General features: G+C 41.7%; 1 protein-coding gene across 1 annotated transcript; it reads right to left on the bottom strand.

The window, feature by feature from the left end:
* Positions 1 to 2,643: 2,643 nt before the first annotated feature.
* Positions 2,644 to 3,261, bottom strand: LOC143889988 (uncharacterized). Its single transcript, XM_077394432.1, has one exon. The coding sequence runs from the start codon at positions 3,259 to 3,261 to the stop codon at positions 2,644 to 2,646; it is 618 nt and encodes a 205-aa protein (XP_077250547.1).
* Positions 3,262 to 15,618: the final 12,357 nt, after the last annotated feature.

A 15,618-nucleotide genomic window follows, 5' to 3' on the forward strand; every position in this document is an offset into this window, starting at 1 on the left:
TTTGGTAGTCGATTCCAAGCATATGATTGACCATCCTTCCCAGAGGTCGAAAGCTGAAACAAAACGAAACAGAGGAAGGCTTCGAGCCCAGGATATGACCGCAGCTATCAACTGAATATAAATCCAATAGGGAGATCTAGCCTTCCCTTCAAAGATACGAGCATTCCTCTCTTTCCACAAGAACCACCATGAGGCCAGGAGACACATCTTCCACAGCATTCTGCCTTTCCTTTTCCAAGGAGTCCAGGCCCAACTCTGAATGAATTCAGCCATAGAGTTGGAGGGGACCCAACTGATTCCAAAACGAGAAAAAATAAGACCCCAAATATGGCGAGCAACCTTACAGTGTATGAAAAGGTGGTCAATGGATTCCCCAGCGGATAAACATAGAGGACAGTGATCTACCAACCACATTCCTCGTTTCCTCAAAAATCCATAGTTTGAATGCGGCCCCGGCTAACCGACCACCCAAAGAAAGCAACTCTCGGAGGGCAAGATTGTCTCCAAACCGAGGAGGACACATGCTCCACTAAAGAAGGGATCAGATGGTTATAAAAAGATTTGACTGAAAATATCCCCGAAGGATTCCAAATCCAAATCCGACGATCTACGCCCGAAGACTTGATGAAGCAAGAATCCAATAAGGAGAGGAGGACGCTGTAAGAGCTTAACTCCCTAACAAAGAAGTCTCTGCGAAACTTAGGAGACCAAGCCACCTTCCCTTGTTCCCTTGTAAAACATTCTGATACCCAGGCCTCTTTCTGAGATGAAAAGATGAATAAGTCAGGAAACATCACTTGAAGAGGATCATCCGAACACCAAGGATCCTGCCAGAACCGAATCCGATCCCCCCTATATACTCTGAATCGGACGCCAGGAGCAAATAACGACTTCAACTTCAAGATGTCCCTCCAAACCGTGAGACCTTTGAGTTTAAAATTATCAACAGAGTCCCAATGCCCATGATCTGAACCATACTTACTTCCAATGACCCGGACCCACAAAGAGGATTGTTCTTCGCCAAATCTCCACAGCCACTTGCCCATAAGGGCCTGGTTAAAACTCTGAACCCTCCTGATACCCAAACCTCCATTTTTAGTAGGCAAGCAGACCATACTCCATTTAATCAGGGAGACCCCCTTGGAAGACCCTGATCCGCCCCACAGGAAGCGTCTCTGAATTTGTTCGATGCGTTTAGCAACCGAGGCGGGACATTGAAAAAGAGATAGAAAATATATCGGCATATTGGATAGAACGGCCTTTATAAGCACTAATCTACCTCCTTTGGAAACCAACCGGCGCTTCCAGGTGGCCAAACGTCGCTCAATCCTTTGAATAATAGGAGCCCATAGGTTGTGTTTCGGTCGACCCACACCAAGAGGAAGACCCAGATAGGTTGCTGGAAAGACATCTAAACCACACTCCATAATTCCGGCGAAAAAGGATGCATCGCTCTCAGAAACGTTGATCGCGAACAACCGAGATTTTGCGAAATTAGATTTTTGACCCGAAACCATCTCATAACAACGAATCATAGCTTTAAGGTTGAGAATCTGGGATATGACCGGAGAACAGAATAGAAGAGTGTCATCCGCAAACTGAAGAAGCGATACTTCCACCTTACTCTCGCCAATAAGGAACCCTTGATATAGCCCCAACTCACTTCCTTTTTTCAGCAGTCTGCACAGTGATTCGGCCACAATCAGGAAAAGAAAAGGAGAGAGAGGATCTCCCTGCCGCAATCCTCTAGAAGATTTGAAGAATCCTTTTGCTGATCCGTTGATGAGGATAGAGAACCAGGCGGACGATAAGCAGCTCCGGATCCACCCTCTCCACCAACCCCCAAAGCCCATACGACCCATGAGAAAATCTAATGCTGCCCAATCCACTCGGTCATATGCCTTCTCCATGTCAAGCTTGCATAGGATGCCGCATTCCCCCTTCCTCCGATAATAGTCAATGGCTTCATGGCTGTTAAAGAACAATCAAGAATTTGCTGGTTGCTTATAAAGGCACTTTGACAGACCGATATAATTGAAGGAAGAACCACTTTGATACGATCCGCCAGAACCTTTGCGAGGACTTTGTAAAGGCTGTCCACCAAGCTAATCGGGCGAAAATCCGAGCTTTTTGTTGCTCCTTCAATTTTTGGAATGAGGACGAGAAAAGTTGCACCTGTCCCTTTGTCAAGGATGGCTCCCTCAAAAAATTCTATGAAGAATCGAAGAATGTCCGATTTTACTGTTTCCCAGCAAGTTTGAAAGAAAGCCAAACAAAAACCATCGGATCCAGGGGCTTTATCTTTTGCCAGAGAAAACAGTGCTGATCGGATTTCCACCTCAGAGAAAGGGATTCCAATCCGGCTGAGGCTTCCAGGCTTAAGCTAGCAAAACAAATGTCTTGAGGAATTGGGGTAACATCCCATCAGCTGAGTATAAAGATCTGTAGAATGCAATAATTTCTTCAATAATCTGCTCCCTGTCAGATACAATCTCCCCCTCCACTTCTAAGGATTTAATTCTGTTCCTTCTTCTGCGAGCACTAGCCATGGCATGGAAGAAGGCTGTGTTTTTATCTCCCTCCAACAACCACTTGACTCGAGATCTTTGGCGCCAAGAGATTTCTTTAAGCATCAACAACTCTTTATGCTCTTGAATTAATCCTTCCTTGTTGCTCATAATCCTCCGCCGAGGCCAAACCACTCTCTGCCAATGTATTTATCTCCATCAATCTGTCCTCAAGAATCCTCTTCCTGCCTTGGTCCACTTCTTTCTGCTCCTTATCCCACTCTTTTAATTTCCCCTTAATGAAGCGTAATTTTTTGCCTATAACTACGTCCCCTGGACCTTCGAAGACGCTTTCAGACCACCATCGGACTAAGAGAGCCTCCATTTGGGGATTTTCCAGCCAAGCTAATTCAAATCTGAAGGTGGGTGGGCCCCAGAACTCCATTTTAGGAGACAAAAGGAGAGGGCAATGGTCGGAAACTGAATGGGGTAAAGCCTGCTGATAGACTTCAGAAAGAATTGCCAACCAGTCACCCGAGAGAAGAAATCGGTCAAGCCGACTCCGGTTCGAACCTCTGGCCCAGGTGAAAGAGGAGCCACCCAAAGGTAAATCTGCGAGCTCGTTGATTGCGATGAAATCAGCGAAAGATCTCATACCCGCAGTGACTCGCTGGCCCCCAAGGCGATCCCTTGATCCTAGAACTTCATTGAAATCCCCCCCGATACACCAAGGAGCGGAGCATAGGCGTCGCATCTGATTTAATTCTTCCCAAAAAAGACACTTCTCAGAGGATGACAAAGGACCATAGATGCCTGAGAAGAACCAGACTGAATTATCATTGCATTTTCGGAAAGCAACGGAGAGAGAGAAAACTCCACGCCAAACATCCTTTTAAGTTAATGTTAATATCCTTCTAAATTAACAATTAACATATCTTTTCCCTCTAATCCGTGGAAAGAAAAAAAATCCAAGAAAAATTCAGGCCCGATTGGAGGCCCCACCCATATTTTTCAAACTGAAGTGTACGGTCCGCACCATAGGATGATCCAAGCCGTCCATTTGATGGGCCACAATGTAAATAGTTGTGGCCCATCAAATAGTGTACAGTTTACACCAACCGTTCATGTTGGAGAGAGAGAGAGAGAGAGAGAGAGAGGGTTTGGAGTAGTGTTGTACCAGTTGTGGAGTGGAGGGAGATGTCACTGCCACATGAACTATTTCTGTTCAACTTTTACCCGGAGAGACCTTCAAGTTAATGTTAACAAATTTTACAAATATTTTTCGTTTCAAAAGTAAATTAGGAGAAAAAAGTTTAAGAAGAAAATTCCATAATTTAAAGGGTATTTTTCTACTAAAGTAGGTGTTTATGATTACTCATATGGGGACAGATTTATTTTATTCTAGGTAGTTTCTACCGTCGCCGGAAAACCCACCTGCTCCATCGTGCGAGTGTACCGTCTCCACCATGCACTTCTCCCTCATCATACGGCACACGGCACCATCGCCTGTCCCAAAACGTGAAGAAAAAATGTAGAAGATGGAATGCCTAAAGGCAGAACCCCGTGGTCTCTTTTTATAGAACTCCTCATTGAAACCACACCTAAGTTATCGCAAGGGTTACGTATCATACAAGCAATCCTAGTCAAAGTACTATCTACCATGCCTGCGAACCCGGCTCCCCTCCCTGAATCTCGGGAAGGTGCACGCTTACTATTTTGCATCGATGCAGCTCATCGTATCTTGAGAAATAAATACTGAAAATATTAAGAATATCAAAGATTGCAATCAATCAGCACCATGAAAAGAACTAACAGTTCGATCGGAGTGCAAGCATTACTTCTCCGACTGCTACTACTTACACAAAGAAGTCACGGGCTTATCAATGTACACAAAAATTTTGCACCAATTCGATGGAAGGAAAGCGACCCCTTAGATTATGACATGTGGCATGGGATCGACGAAATCCTAAACCCCCTTGCACTACCGTAAGAAAGAAGGGGGGTAAGAAAATCTGTACGCATCCTAATCATAAAAGATCTCGTCAGAATCAAATCCCAGCGCTGTCACTATGAGAAGACTTTCGCCCTGACCCGACAACAGGAGATACACCACGACTCAGAAACCTCAACATACCAATACATGGTGCCCTACCGCCGACACATCGCACTCAGTGCAGTGGTGCCTCCTACAAATAGGAACCCTCCTCTGTTCAAGGGGATCAGCTCCCTATGGGATCAAAGACACTACACTGGGGTAACTTTGAGCTTTCCTTGCTCCGTGCTCTCGTTTTGTTTGATCTCAACACTGACTTGAGTGTCGAAGAGTTCCCCTGAGTTAAAACTTCGGGTGGTCCTTAACCTGTTGTTTGTTGGTGGAGGTCACGGGAAGAACAGCCTGCGATCGGGGCCCTTTGTTGCACATGTCCGATCCCTCAGACATATTTGAGAATCATCATAATATATCTAGGATTACTGGTCTTCAAAATGGATTATATTTCTAATTTAGGTAGATTGCATTTCTATTTTAGCTAGATGGTATTTCTATGTTGACTTTAATTTGGGCATTATAAATTCAGTGGAGATAATCTTTGATATGAGCAAGCTTCTTTTTAGTCTCGATGGATGTCTAAATTCCTTGTTATAGAATGTAAGGCCCAGACAGAAAGAGATGGCAACCCAAGAGGGGGCTGAATTGGGAATTTAAAACTTTTGCCGTTATTAATGTAACATTAAAACAATTGAAATTTACAACAATCAGGTAAAAGGAAAGATAAACAAAGAATTCACACACATAAAAGATAACGAGAGAAAGAGTAAAGAGAGTGTGCATAGAAGATAAACAACTTTGTTCTCTCAAAGGTATACAAATGAAATACTAACTCTAATCCATTTAGAATAATCCAAAATTGAAAACCCCCTCTCAATAAAAATTACTTAAGGTCTGATTTTCAATTTATTATGAAATTGACTTAAATTAACATCAATCATATCAATTAATTTGCAAGGAAAAACGTTAACTTGTTGAAGCATTTTTGGCGAAAATATTGGGTGAGATACTATTTCATCTTATTTGCTAACTTTTCGCAAAAATATTGGAGGGGAAATGGAAAATGGGCTAAAAGGGCTTAAATGTTGGGAGGGGCAAATTTGTCATTTTAAAATTTTTAATCTAGGAAATTGACTCCTGTTAGTTTTAGGGACTTTTTGGAAAATGTTGGAAAGGAAAAATATTTCTAAAATTTCTTACATCTTTTACAAAGAAAGATTTAATTTGAACGAACCCTATTCAATTTTTATTTAGAGAGACATTTTATGATGATATCTGCCTAAATCATCTACAATCGTATATTTTTCCTCTAGATTAGGGAAAAGAAAAATTCAAAGGCAAAAAAATTCTCTGAAAAATGTTTTTCTTCAATCCAAAAAGAGGGGAATGATACTATGACAGGCCTTAAAATAAGAAGTCCTATCTCGGCATTTAGATGGTTGCCAAAACCGTAGAGACAAAAGGTAAAAATAGCCGCCATCTTTATTGCAGATCAATGGTTTGCAAATGCACAATTAACATTTGAGCTGATTGATCGATTGGTTATGAACACTTGACCAGAGGGACTTCCACTTTGGGCGGTTTTCCAAGTCAAGCTTCTTATGCGCAGCTGGGCTCCAACGACGCACGACCTCTTACGACTTTTTCATTTGATTTCACAGTTACAGTAGAACACTTGGTAAAATGCTTGGAGTCGTTGAGTTTTTTGTTTTATATTTGAAACTTGTTCCAAATTATCTTTAAAATTTCCGAAATCCTTACTATACTAATAGCGGGAATCCTATATTTTTCGGCACGTTCTTTCCTGCTATTGCCTTATGAGTCCGCCTTAATTCCCATCAAACACCCACGTATCTCCTTTTTCACTGCTTCTTTTTCGTCATTTCCGCTTCTCATATGCCCTTGCACATGAGTTAAAAAAAAAGGCAAGCTGTCTCCTTTTTATGCCTTTTTGTCAGTAATTGTCATAATTCTTAATTTTGCTTTGTACTTTTTTCCATAATTGTCATATTTTACTATTTTTTTTTTTAATTTCTCTACTCTGCTTCCATTTTCCGGTAATTTTTCATTTCAAACTTAGTATCCGCATGATTATTATTTATTGCTAGTCACCTTTCCACAAATCGTACTTCTGCCGATCTTTGCAGCAAAGGATGTGCCACAAGCCGAGAAGTAGCCTCGGAGAAGGTGGCTAGCAAATCCCTACACACACAAAAATCTTAACAAAAACATAAAAAATCCTAGTGACCCGCGGGTCGACCTGGCCCGCACGGGCCGGGTGTGCGTCCAGCCCAATGACCCGTAAAATTTCATGGGTCATTTTCACCCCGCCCGTTTGACCCGGACCCATCTTCTCTTTTATATTTAAAGAAAAATGACATTAGCACCACAATATTTTAGAGGGAAATGATTTAAACCACATCATAGGTTGATCTAAATTGTCCATGTGATGGAACACAACATCAGTAGGTTGTGCCCGTAAAACATTTCCATAGGCTGATCCTAGCCGTCCAATCTATAGAGGTTTCCATGATTGTTGTTCCTGTTAAGGTATCCAAAATTAGTCAATATTTTTACAGGTGTCCTGCATTCGTAATATCAACATTTCTGTAATTTGACCCGTACATAGTGAATAAGGAAAAGTAGTTTTTTCGTCATCGTTAGGGGTGCAACTTGGGTGTCAACCCGACCCAATTCGGGTTGGGTTGGGTCGACCCAATTCGGATTGGGTTGGGTCGGGCTGACCCAATTTGATATGGTACAAATTGTTGACCACCTCAACTCAAGCCGGGTTGTTTTGGATTTTGAGAACCAATAGTGAGTCACCAATAATCAGTTTTTAACTCATTTCACCCGGCCCGTTTGACCGATTTCCCCATGATTTAGAGAGAAATCATGTGATTATGAGAGTTTTTATATAGTGTAAGCCCTGATAGTGAGTATTCTTTTTTTTTAAAGTACTGTATGGCTTACATCGTAGGATGATCCAAACTGTCCATGTCATGGGCCACAATGTAAGTAGGTTGTGTGCCAAAATTCATTTCCATAGCATAATTACAACCCTCCAGCCAATAAATGTTTCCTAAATATGCCGTTCCTCTATAGACTGCAGGGCTAGGATGTCACTGCCACATGAACTATTTTTGTTCAACTTTTACCCGGAGAGACCTTCGAGTTAATGTTAAGAAATTTTACGAATATTTTTTGTTTCCGAAGTAAATAAGGAGAAAAATGTTTAAGAACAAAATTCCATAATTTGTACGGTATTTTTCTGCTAAAGTAGGTGTTTATGATTACTCATATGGGGACAGATTTATTTTATTTTGGGTAGTTTGTACCGTCGCCGGAAAACCTACCTGCTCCTTTGTGCGAGTGTACCGTCTCGACCATGCACTTCTCCTTCATAATACGGCACGCGGCACCATCGCCAGCAGTGTCCCAAAAAGTGAAGAAAAAAAGTAGAAGATGGAATGCCTAAAGGCAGAACCCCATGGTCTCTTTTTATAGACCTCCTCATTGAAACCACACCTAAGTTATCGCAAGGGTTACGTATCATACAAGCAATCCTAGTCAAAGTACTATCTCCCATGCCTGCGAACCCGGCTCCCCTCCCCGAATCTCGGGAAGGTGCACGCTTACTATATTGCATCGATGCACAGCTCATCGTATCTTGAGAAATAAATACTGAAAATATTAGGAATATCAAAGATTGCAATCAATCAGCACCATGAAAAGAACTAACAGTTCGATCGGAGTGCAAGCATTACTTCTCCGACTGCTACTACTGACACAAAGAAGTCGCGGGCTTATCAATGTACACAAAAATTTTGCACCAATTCGATGGAAGGAAAGCGACCCCTTAGATTATGACATGTGGGATGGGATCGACGAAATCCTAAACCCCCTTGCACTACCGTAAGAAAGAAGGGGGTTAGGAAAATCTGTACGCATCCTAATCATAAAAGATCTCGTAAGAATCAAATCCCAGCGCTGTCACTATGAGAAGACTTTCACACCCGACAACAGGAGATACACCACGACTCAGAAACCTCAACATACCAATACATGGTGCCCTACCGCCGACACATCCCACTCAGTGCAGTGGTGCCTCCTACAAATAGGAACCCTCCTCTGTTCAAGGGGATCAGCTCCCTATGGGATCAAAGACACTACACTGGGGTAACTTTGAGTTTTCCTTGCTCCGTGCTCTCATTTTTGTTTGATCTCAACACTGACTTGAGTGTCGAAGAGTTCCTCTGAGTTAAAACTTCGGGTGGTCCCTAACCTGTTGTTTGTTGGTGGAGGTCACGGGAAGAATAGCCTGTGATCGGGACCCTTTGTTGCACCCGTCCGATCCCTCAGACATATTTGAGAATCATCATAATATATCTAGGATTACTGGTCTTCAAAATGGATTATATTTCTAATTTAGGTAGATTGCATTTCTATTTTAGCTAGATGGTATTTCTATGTTGATTTTAATTTGGGCATTACAAATTCAGTGGAGATAATCTTTGATATCAGCACGCTTGTTTTTAGTCTCGTTGGATGTCTAAATTCCTTGCTATGGAATGTAAGGCCCAGACAGAAAGAGATAGCAACCCAAGAGGGGGCTGAATTGGGAATTAAAGACTTTTGCCCTTATTAATGTAAAATTAAAACAATTGAAATTTACAACAATCAGGCATGAGGAAAGATAAACAAAGAATGCACACGAATAAAAGATAATGAGAGAAAGAGTAAAGAGAGTGTGCACCGAAGATAAGCAACTTTGTTCTCTCAAAGGTATACAAATGAAATACTAAGTCAAATCCATTTAGAATAATCCCAAATTGAAAACCCCCTCCCAATAAAAATTAATTCAGGTCGGGTTTTCAATTTATTATGAAATTCACTTAATTTAACGTTAATCATATGAATTAATTTGCAAGGAAAAACGTTAACTTGTTGAAGCATTTTTTACGAAAATATTGGGAGAGATACTATTTCGTCTTATGTGATGATATTACAATAGTTATAGTAGAACTCTTCATAAAATACTTGGAGTCGTTGAGTTTTTTGTTTTATATTTGAAACTTGTTCCAAATTTTCTTTAAATTAATTTTCTTTAACTTTTTAAATTAATTTTTTAATTATATGATGACATTTAAATTTTTAAATAAGTGTCATTGAGTTTCTAAAAATTAATTGATCTGTCAATGATCAATTAAAGGCCATGGTCCTCGGCAACGACACGCGATGGCGTTGGAAGAGTCCCCTGCTCATAGTGTGCATATGAATGCCAAAACATCCATGTCATAGAACACAAACAGATCACATGTTCCTCTGATAGACACAGATGTTTCCAAGTGCATAGTCCTACGAATCGGCTGTAGTGAGACTGCAGCTAGCATTCCGTCAAGAGAAAATGGAGTAATTGAGCAAAAGATGATGTTTCCAAGTGCATAGTCCTACGAATTGGCTGCAGTGAGACTGCAGCTAGGATTCCCTAAAGAGAAAATGGAATAATTCAGCAAAATAAGATAACAGTAGGACCTTGATTACGGAGCAACTTGTCATGGAAAGATTGAAAATGAAGCAGGAAGTAACATAAATAGATAAGTATGACTGATAGTAGGATACTGGGGTTAAGACAATAAACCTTCTCATGCCCATTTTGTTTCTCTTGAAATTGTCATGGAACATTTGGGATTCTATCTCTATCCTACCTGCATCAAAACATTCTCAACAGTTAAAGGAAACAAATTCTCTACAGTAGAATGAATCATGTGCAAGCGTCGTGATGACAAGCAGCTTAAAGTGAAAAGGATTTTTGGGTTATTTTCATGTTTGGCAATGTCTTTTCATTTTAGTTTTTCCATCTCTGGAAGCATTTTCTCTTGGCTCTCCAATATCCAATCATGGTTGGTGGTCATTTTACTATTTTTATCAGCTGTAAGTAGGGTAGAGATAAAATCTCTTAAAATAGTTCTACAATGTTCCCAACAATGTCCGAATTGAAGATAGTCAACGCAATCTTCAACAGACTGCTCTCTGTAGCTCAGATTTGTAGTTCCACAACCACAACTCGTGAGCTATCAACTTTAACTAAATTCTACTGAACATTGCAAGAGGGCAAAGATAACCAATTTCATGTTGGTTGTTTTCCAAAATATTTGATGATTCGTGTAGTCAATAAATCAACACTTTTAATTGCACTAATCAGCAACATTTTTAATTGTACTAATCAGAATCCCAGCCACCATCGGCTTGATTGATTCGATATTGTACTAATCAGCATTCCATCCATCTCACTAAGCATAAAATCAGCACTTTTGTCTGTTATAAAAACTGTACATAATTGTTGCAGATTCGTCCATGGTGCAGCTACAAACAAAAAACCACCTTTTCTATAGCTCCAGAAAAGAATATGAGGCTCATTTTCTTGATAGTTGTAGGTAATTCTTAGTGTAGGTATATATTAAAAGAAATTAGGTTTTCTTACACCTATAATTGAAGTGCTCTCACGATGAAAATCAAATATTATGTATTCATAAAAACATATCAAAATTAGTTTGGGCTTGGGTCTTGAAAGAGTACCATAAGGAAATATTGAAAGACTACTAACAGGACAACTTGCTGCTTGTGGTGTTTCGTTAGGGTAAGCCCAATCCAAATATTTTAATAAGCTTTTAGGTGGAAATTTTACATAGTAAAAAGTTCCTGCTAACCTTGAGGTGTGTTGCCACAGAAAATAAACTATTCTAGTCAGATTATAATTGTCAAAATTGATAGTGTAAACTTTCAGTCAATCTGTTAATGGTTCAAGAGACTCCGCAATTTGACTTCAATTATGCTAGATAGTTTCCACGGTCCTGGAGCTAATGTGCTAGCCCAAGCTATGACATTAGACAAGTCTGCCCCTATAATCAACGGGTGAGAAAGGTGATGTGTACCACCTTAGACCCCACAAAAGGGCTCTAGCTTCTGCTTCATTAAAGACACAGATCCCTATAGAACCGGAAAAGAACATGAGCGCTGTAGGAGTCGCGAATCAAACCTCCAATACCTACCGGACCGGGTTTTCAGGCGGGGCTGGGGGGGGGGATCCTGTAGACACCCCATTTTGACCTGACCCAAATTTCCCAACAATTGAATAAATCCCAAAAATCTGAGTCCCAAAACCAAATTTTCGAGTCTCAAATGTCAAGTTTCAAGTGCCTGAAGCATATCCCCGAAATTTCAGAAGAACTAAGCCTTCAATGCAAAAGAACCTGAAAAATGTCTCTGCAGATCGTTGTTGAAACCCTTAGAAGCCTGGATGATCCCCAGAACTCTTGATAACCCTCGTTTAATCGTCCCAATTCTATGAAACTTATGAAATTTACGAAATGTCCCAGAATTTTGGTGTTGGCACCCCCCCTGTAGCGCAGCAAATATGCTAAGGTAGGCTGTCCGAGGAAGAAAGGGGAGGCAAGTATATTTCCTTTGTAGATGTAGGGTGAGCTAGCAAAGCAAGGGTGCCCATGGGTGAGAAGAAAAGGCAAATAGAGCATAAGGGTAGGAGGGAAAAATCACCTTATCTTGGGGGGCGTTTTAGTAAAAGAAGTCTTACTTCCTTTGCAAGCAATGAACATGGGCTGTAGGATTAACAAGGCAAAGTGTAGGGCTTGGATTAGACTAGGGCCTTCTAGATTTTTAGGGTTTCTAAGAGGGCATCAGGATTAAAAGAAGGGGATGGATGGTTGAGATGAGGGGGGCAACAAAATGAATGGCAAGGATTAGAGTAAAGAAGAACCCTAGATATAAAAACTCCACAAGAGCTCGTTGAGAGGGGTTTTTATTTTTTTCTTTTTTTTCTGAGCTTCGATACACAGCAGAGGAGGCAGAGAAGGAGGAGAAGAGCAGAAGAAAGAGGGAGAAAGAGACCCGATCTCCTTCTCAGGCGAGACCTCCACCGGAAACCCGAGCCCATTTTCTCTTTTTCCCCCATCTCCACCGTTCTTGTCATCTCCACCATCACCTCGTTCCACCGACCATTTTCCCCACCTCCGGCAAGGCGACTCCCTGGCGGCCACCACTACCAAACCCCTCAACCAGCCACCTCCCCACCGGCATCCCCATCTCCTTCATCCACCACCACCACCACACCATAAAAACCTGCAAACCAACCACCATCTCCGGCCGGCCTTCACCCAACCACCATTAAACCCATCTCTCAAACCCACATCAACAGCCGCCATCACCTCTGCAACCTCGCCATCACCATCTTCTCCGGTGAGGCCACCTCCACCCCATCTCTGCAATTTCCAACAAAACCCCCTTTTCCCAGCAAAACCCAAACCGCAAACCCATTCTCTGCAACAAACCCCATATTCCATCTCCAAACCCACCAAGCCACCTTCGTCTCTTCCTTCTCCACTTCGTCCTTACCATCCATCAACATCACCCTCTCCATTGATTCCGGCAACCTTGCCGGAATCCGACCAAACGGCCATAACTCTAACCTTGAAACCCCATTTTCTCTCCCTTCCTTCACAGCCACATCTCCCCTTTTTTTATCTTCTCTATTTCCTCCTCAAACCCAAAATCCAATCACCATTCCTTTCAACCCATTTTCGTGGAGAAAACAGAGGGAGAGAATAGAAGCAGAGAGAAGGAGGATTTGCAGAGAGAAGAGAAACCTCATCTCCGGCCATTTCCCATCTCCGGCAATCCGGCCGGAATCCGAGCTTCACCACCATCATCTTCTCCTAACCACCATCAACATCCCATTCCATTCCATTTTATACCCAAACCCATTCCGACCACTTCCCATCCTCGGCCACCATCTCTGCGCCTACCGGCCGCCCAAACCCATTCCCATTTTCTTCTCTCCTCTGCCTCAGCTACCTCCCCTTCCCATTTTCATCTCCATCAAAGCCCCAAATCCCATATTCCATCAAACCCTCTTCCATCCTTGCCGGAATCCGGTAACCCCATCTCAGATCCGGTCCGGCAGCTGCGCATCCGTCAGCGACAGAGCTTCATCAAAACTACAAAAGTCCTAATCCTAGACCCAATCCATCCTCCTCTGCAACCTCTGCAAGTAGCCGGGTAATTTCTCAAAGGCTCAATTTTCAATACTATATTGCATATGTGATTGCTTAAAATTGATTTTCATTCTCTCCCAATTTGATTGCTCTGAGGAATCGGTAGTTGGATTCCAATAATCCCATTTCCAATTTGCCAATTGAAATGATAGAATGCATGCTTGGCGCTCTGTTATTTTGGGTGTTCCAACCGTTTGCTCCTTGGTCTAAAATTCTAGAAAGCCTAATTCATCATTCCATGGTGCGAGCATTTCTTGTCATTTAGTCTGGTTTTACATGATTCCATCAGGGCAGGATACTAAAGGATGCTAATAGAAGTTCTACCATGTGTGTAATTGCATCAAACTATCTTTACAGGTGACTTGGTAATTATCAATCCATAGTAGTCCCTATTTTGCTAGCTTAAAAGGACCTTTCCTCTATCCTTAGTGGAAAATATTAGCTGCACAGTTGCATTTTAATGCATGCTTTATATGGTTCTTGTTCCGCTTGCCTTCTCAACTGTTTTGTGGGAAATGATATTAGGCCCTCATGTTCTGATAAATGTATTTACACCACAAATCATGTATTTTATTTTGAACCATGTCACAGAGTTTATTTCTTAAATGAATTTTATGAAGCATGTTCCCTGTTCTGTTTCTTTTCGTGATTTTGGAGTATGTGCAATGGGACACTGTGGGGTAGGCTAGGGTCCATACCTTTAGTTTCATTTAGATATTGCGATCTCTCAAGTTTTCAATGGTATGGTGCGGACATATGAGTCGGCTAATTATTTTCCTTGGGGATATCCTTCTTGCCGTAGCCTATGAATTTAGTGCGAGTATTCGATAGCATTATGATTGGATGTAATCTATTGCATCAATTTTCTTAAGGTTTCATTCATTCTCGGAAGCTTCCCTTCGGCTCAGGCGATGACGGAATGTTTCTTGAGCCAACCCCTTGCCCTTCCTCTCATTTTCCTCATCTCAGGATTTTCGCAGGGTTTGAGGGGTTTCCTCCCTTTTCGGGACTATTCTTTGCACGTTCCTCAGGATCCTTTTTGAGTTCCGGGATTCTATCGATCCTGGGAACACATCGTCGGGTTTAGGCAACGACGGACGGCAACCTCCTGAGCCAAAACCCCCTTTCAATCAAATAACAAAAAAATCCAAAAAATATCAAAAAGCACTCAAAGCGTTTTTCGAAAAGCTGATTCGAACTACGTTGGCTTGATCCCTTTTCACAGGGTACGTAGGCAGCTTGGGATCGTCATCCCAAGTTCAGTCAAACTTTTCAATAAAATCATTTAAATCCTTGAAAAAAATCATTTCAGCATCCAAAAATATCTTTCAAGCTTTCTCAAAAATACAAAAACCAAAATGGGCAAGGATGGTGATTGCCAGGTCACTCGGAGCCTTCTTTTCATTTCATTTCCGATTTTGATCATAGTTTGCTGGTTTTATCGGCTTTCCGACGTTTTATCGGGTTTTGGGACGGGCGATGACGTAGCGTGGCCCCTTTACAGGGATTGTCCTCGCTGAGCCCAACGATAGGTCATGACGATCGCGAGACTTGTCCGATCTTCAGCAGATTAGGATCGCTGGGCTTGATTCCTTTTGAATCGCCCTCTGAGCCTATCGTGTGTTCTATTTTCTTTTCCCTGGCATTCTCGGTCCTCATGTACCGTTGATTTTCCGATTCATTTCTTTCCCTGTATCTTTTAGTTCATTGTGTGTTTATCTTCGACTCCTTATGTGTTACTTTAGCTTGCTTACTTTTCTAGCACGAGATTGGTTATTATTTTCTTAGCATTATCTCTTACATAGGCTCGCATGCTAGTGTGTTTATTCTATTGCTTTGGTAGTTTACTGCTGTGCTTATCTGTCCTCTCACCTATTTAGTTGTAGCATTTATTCACCTTATCTTGATTATCTGCTTAGCTGTAGTTGTGCGTGCGGATGTTATTGCTTTCCTAGATGTGATGGGTTAGGATTAGATGCGGTGAGTTAGGATT

Source organism: Tasmannia lanceolata, unplaced genomic scaffold (assembly GCF_043159265.1).
Source record: "Tasmannia lanceolata isolate RefF3 unplaced genomic scaffold, GAP_Taslan_0.1 ptg000002l, whole genome shotgun sequence".
Lineage (NCBI taxonomy): Eukaryota > Viridiplantae > Streptophyta > Magnoliopsida > Canellales > Winteraceae > Tasmannia > Tasmannia lanceolata.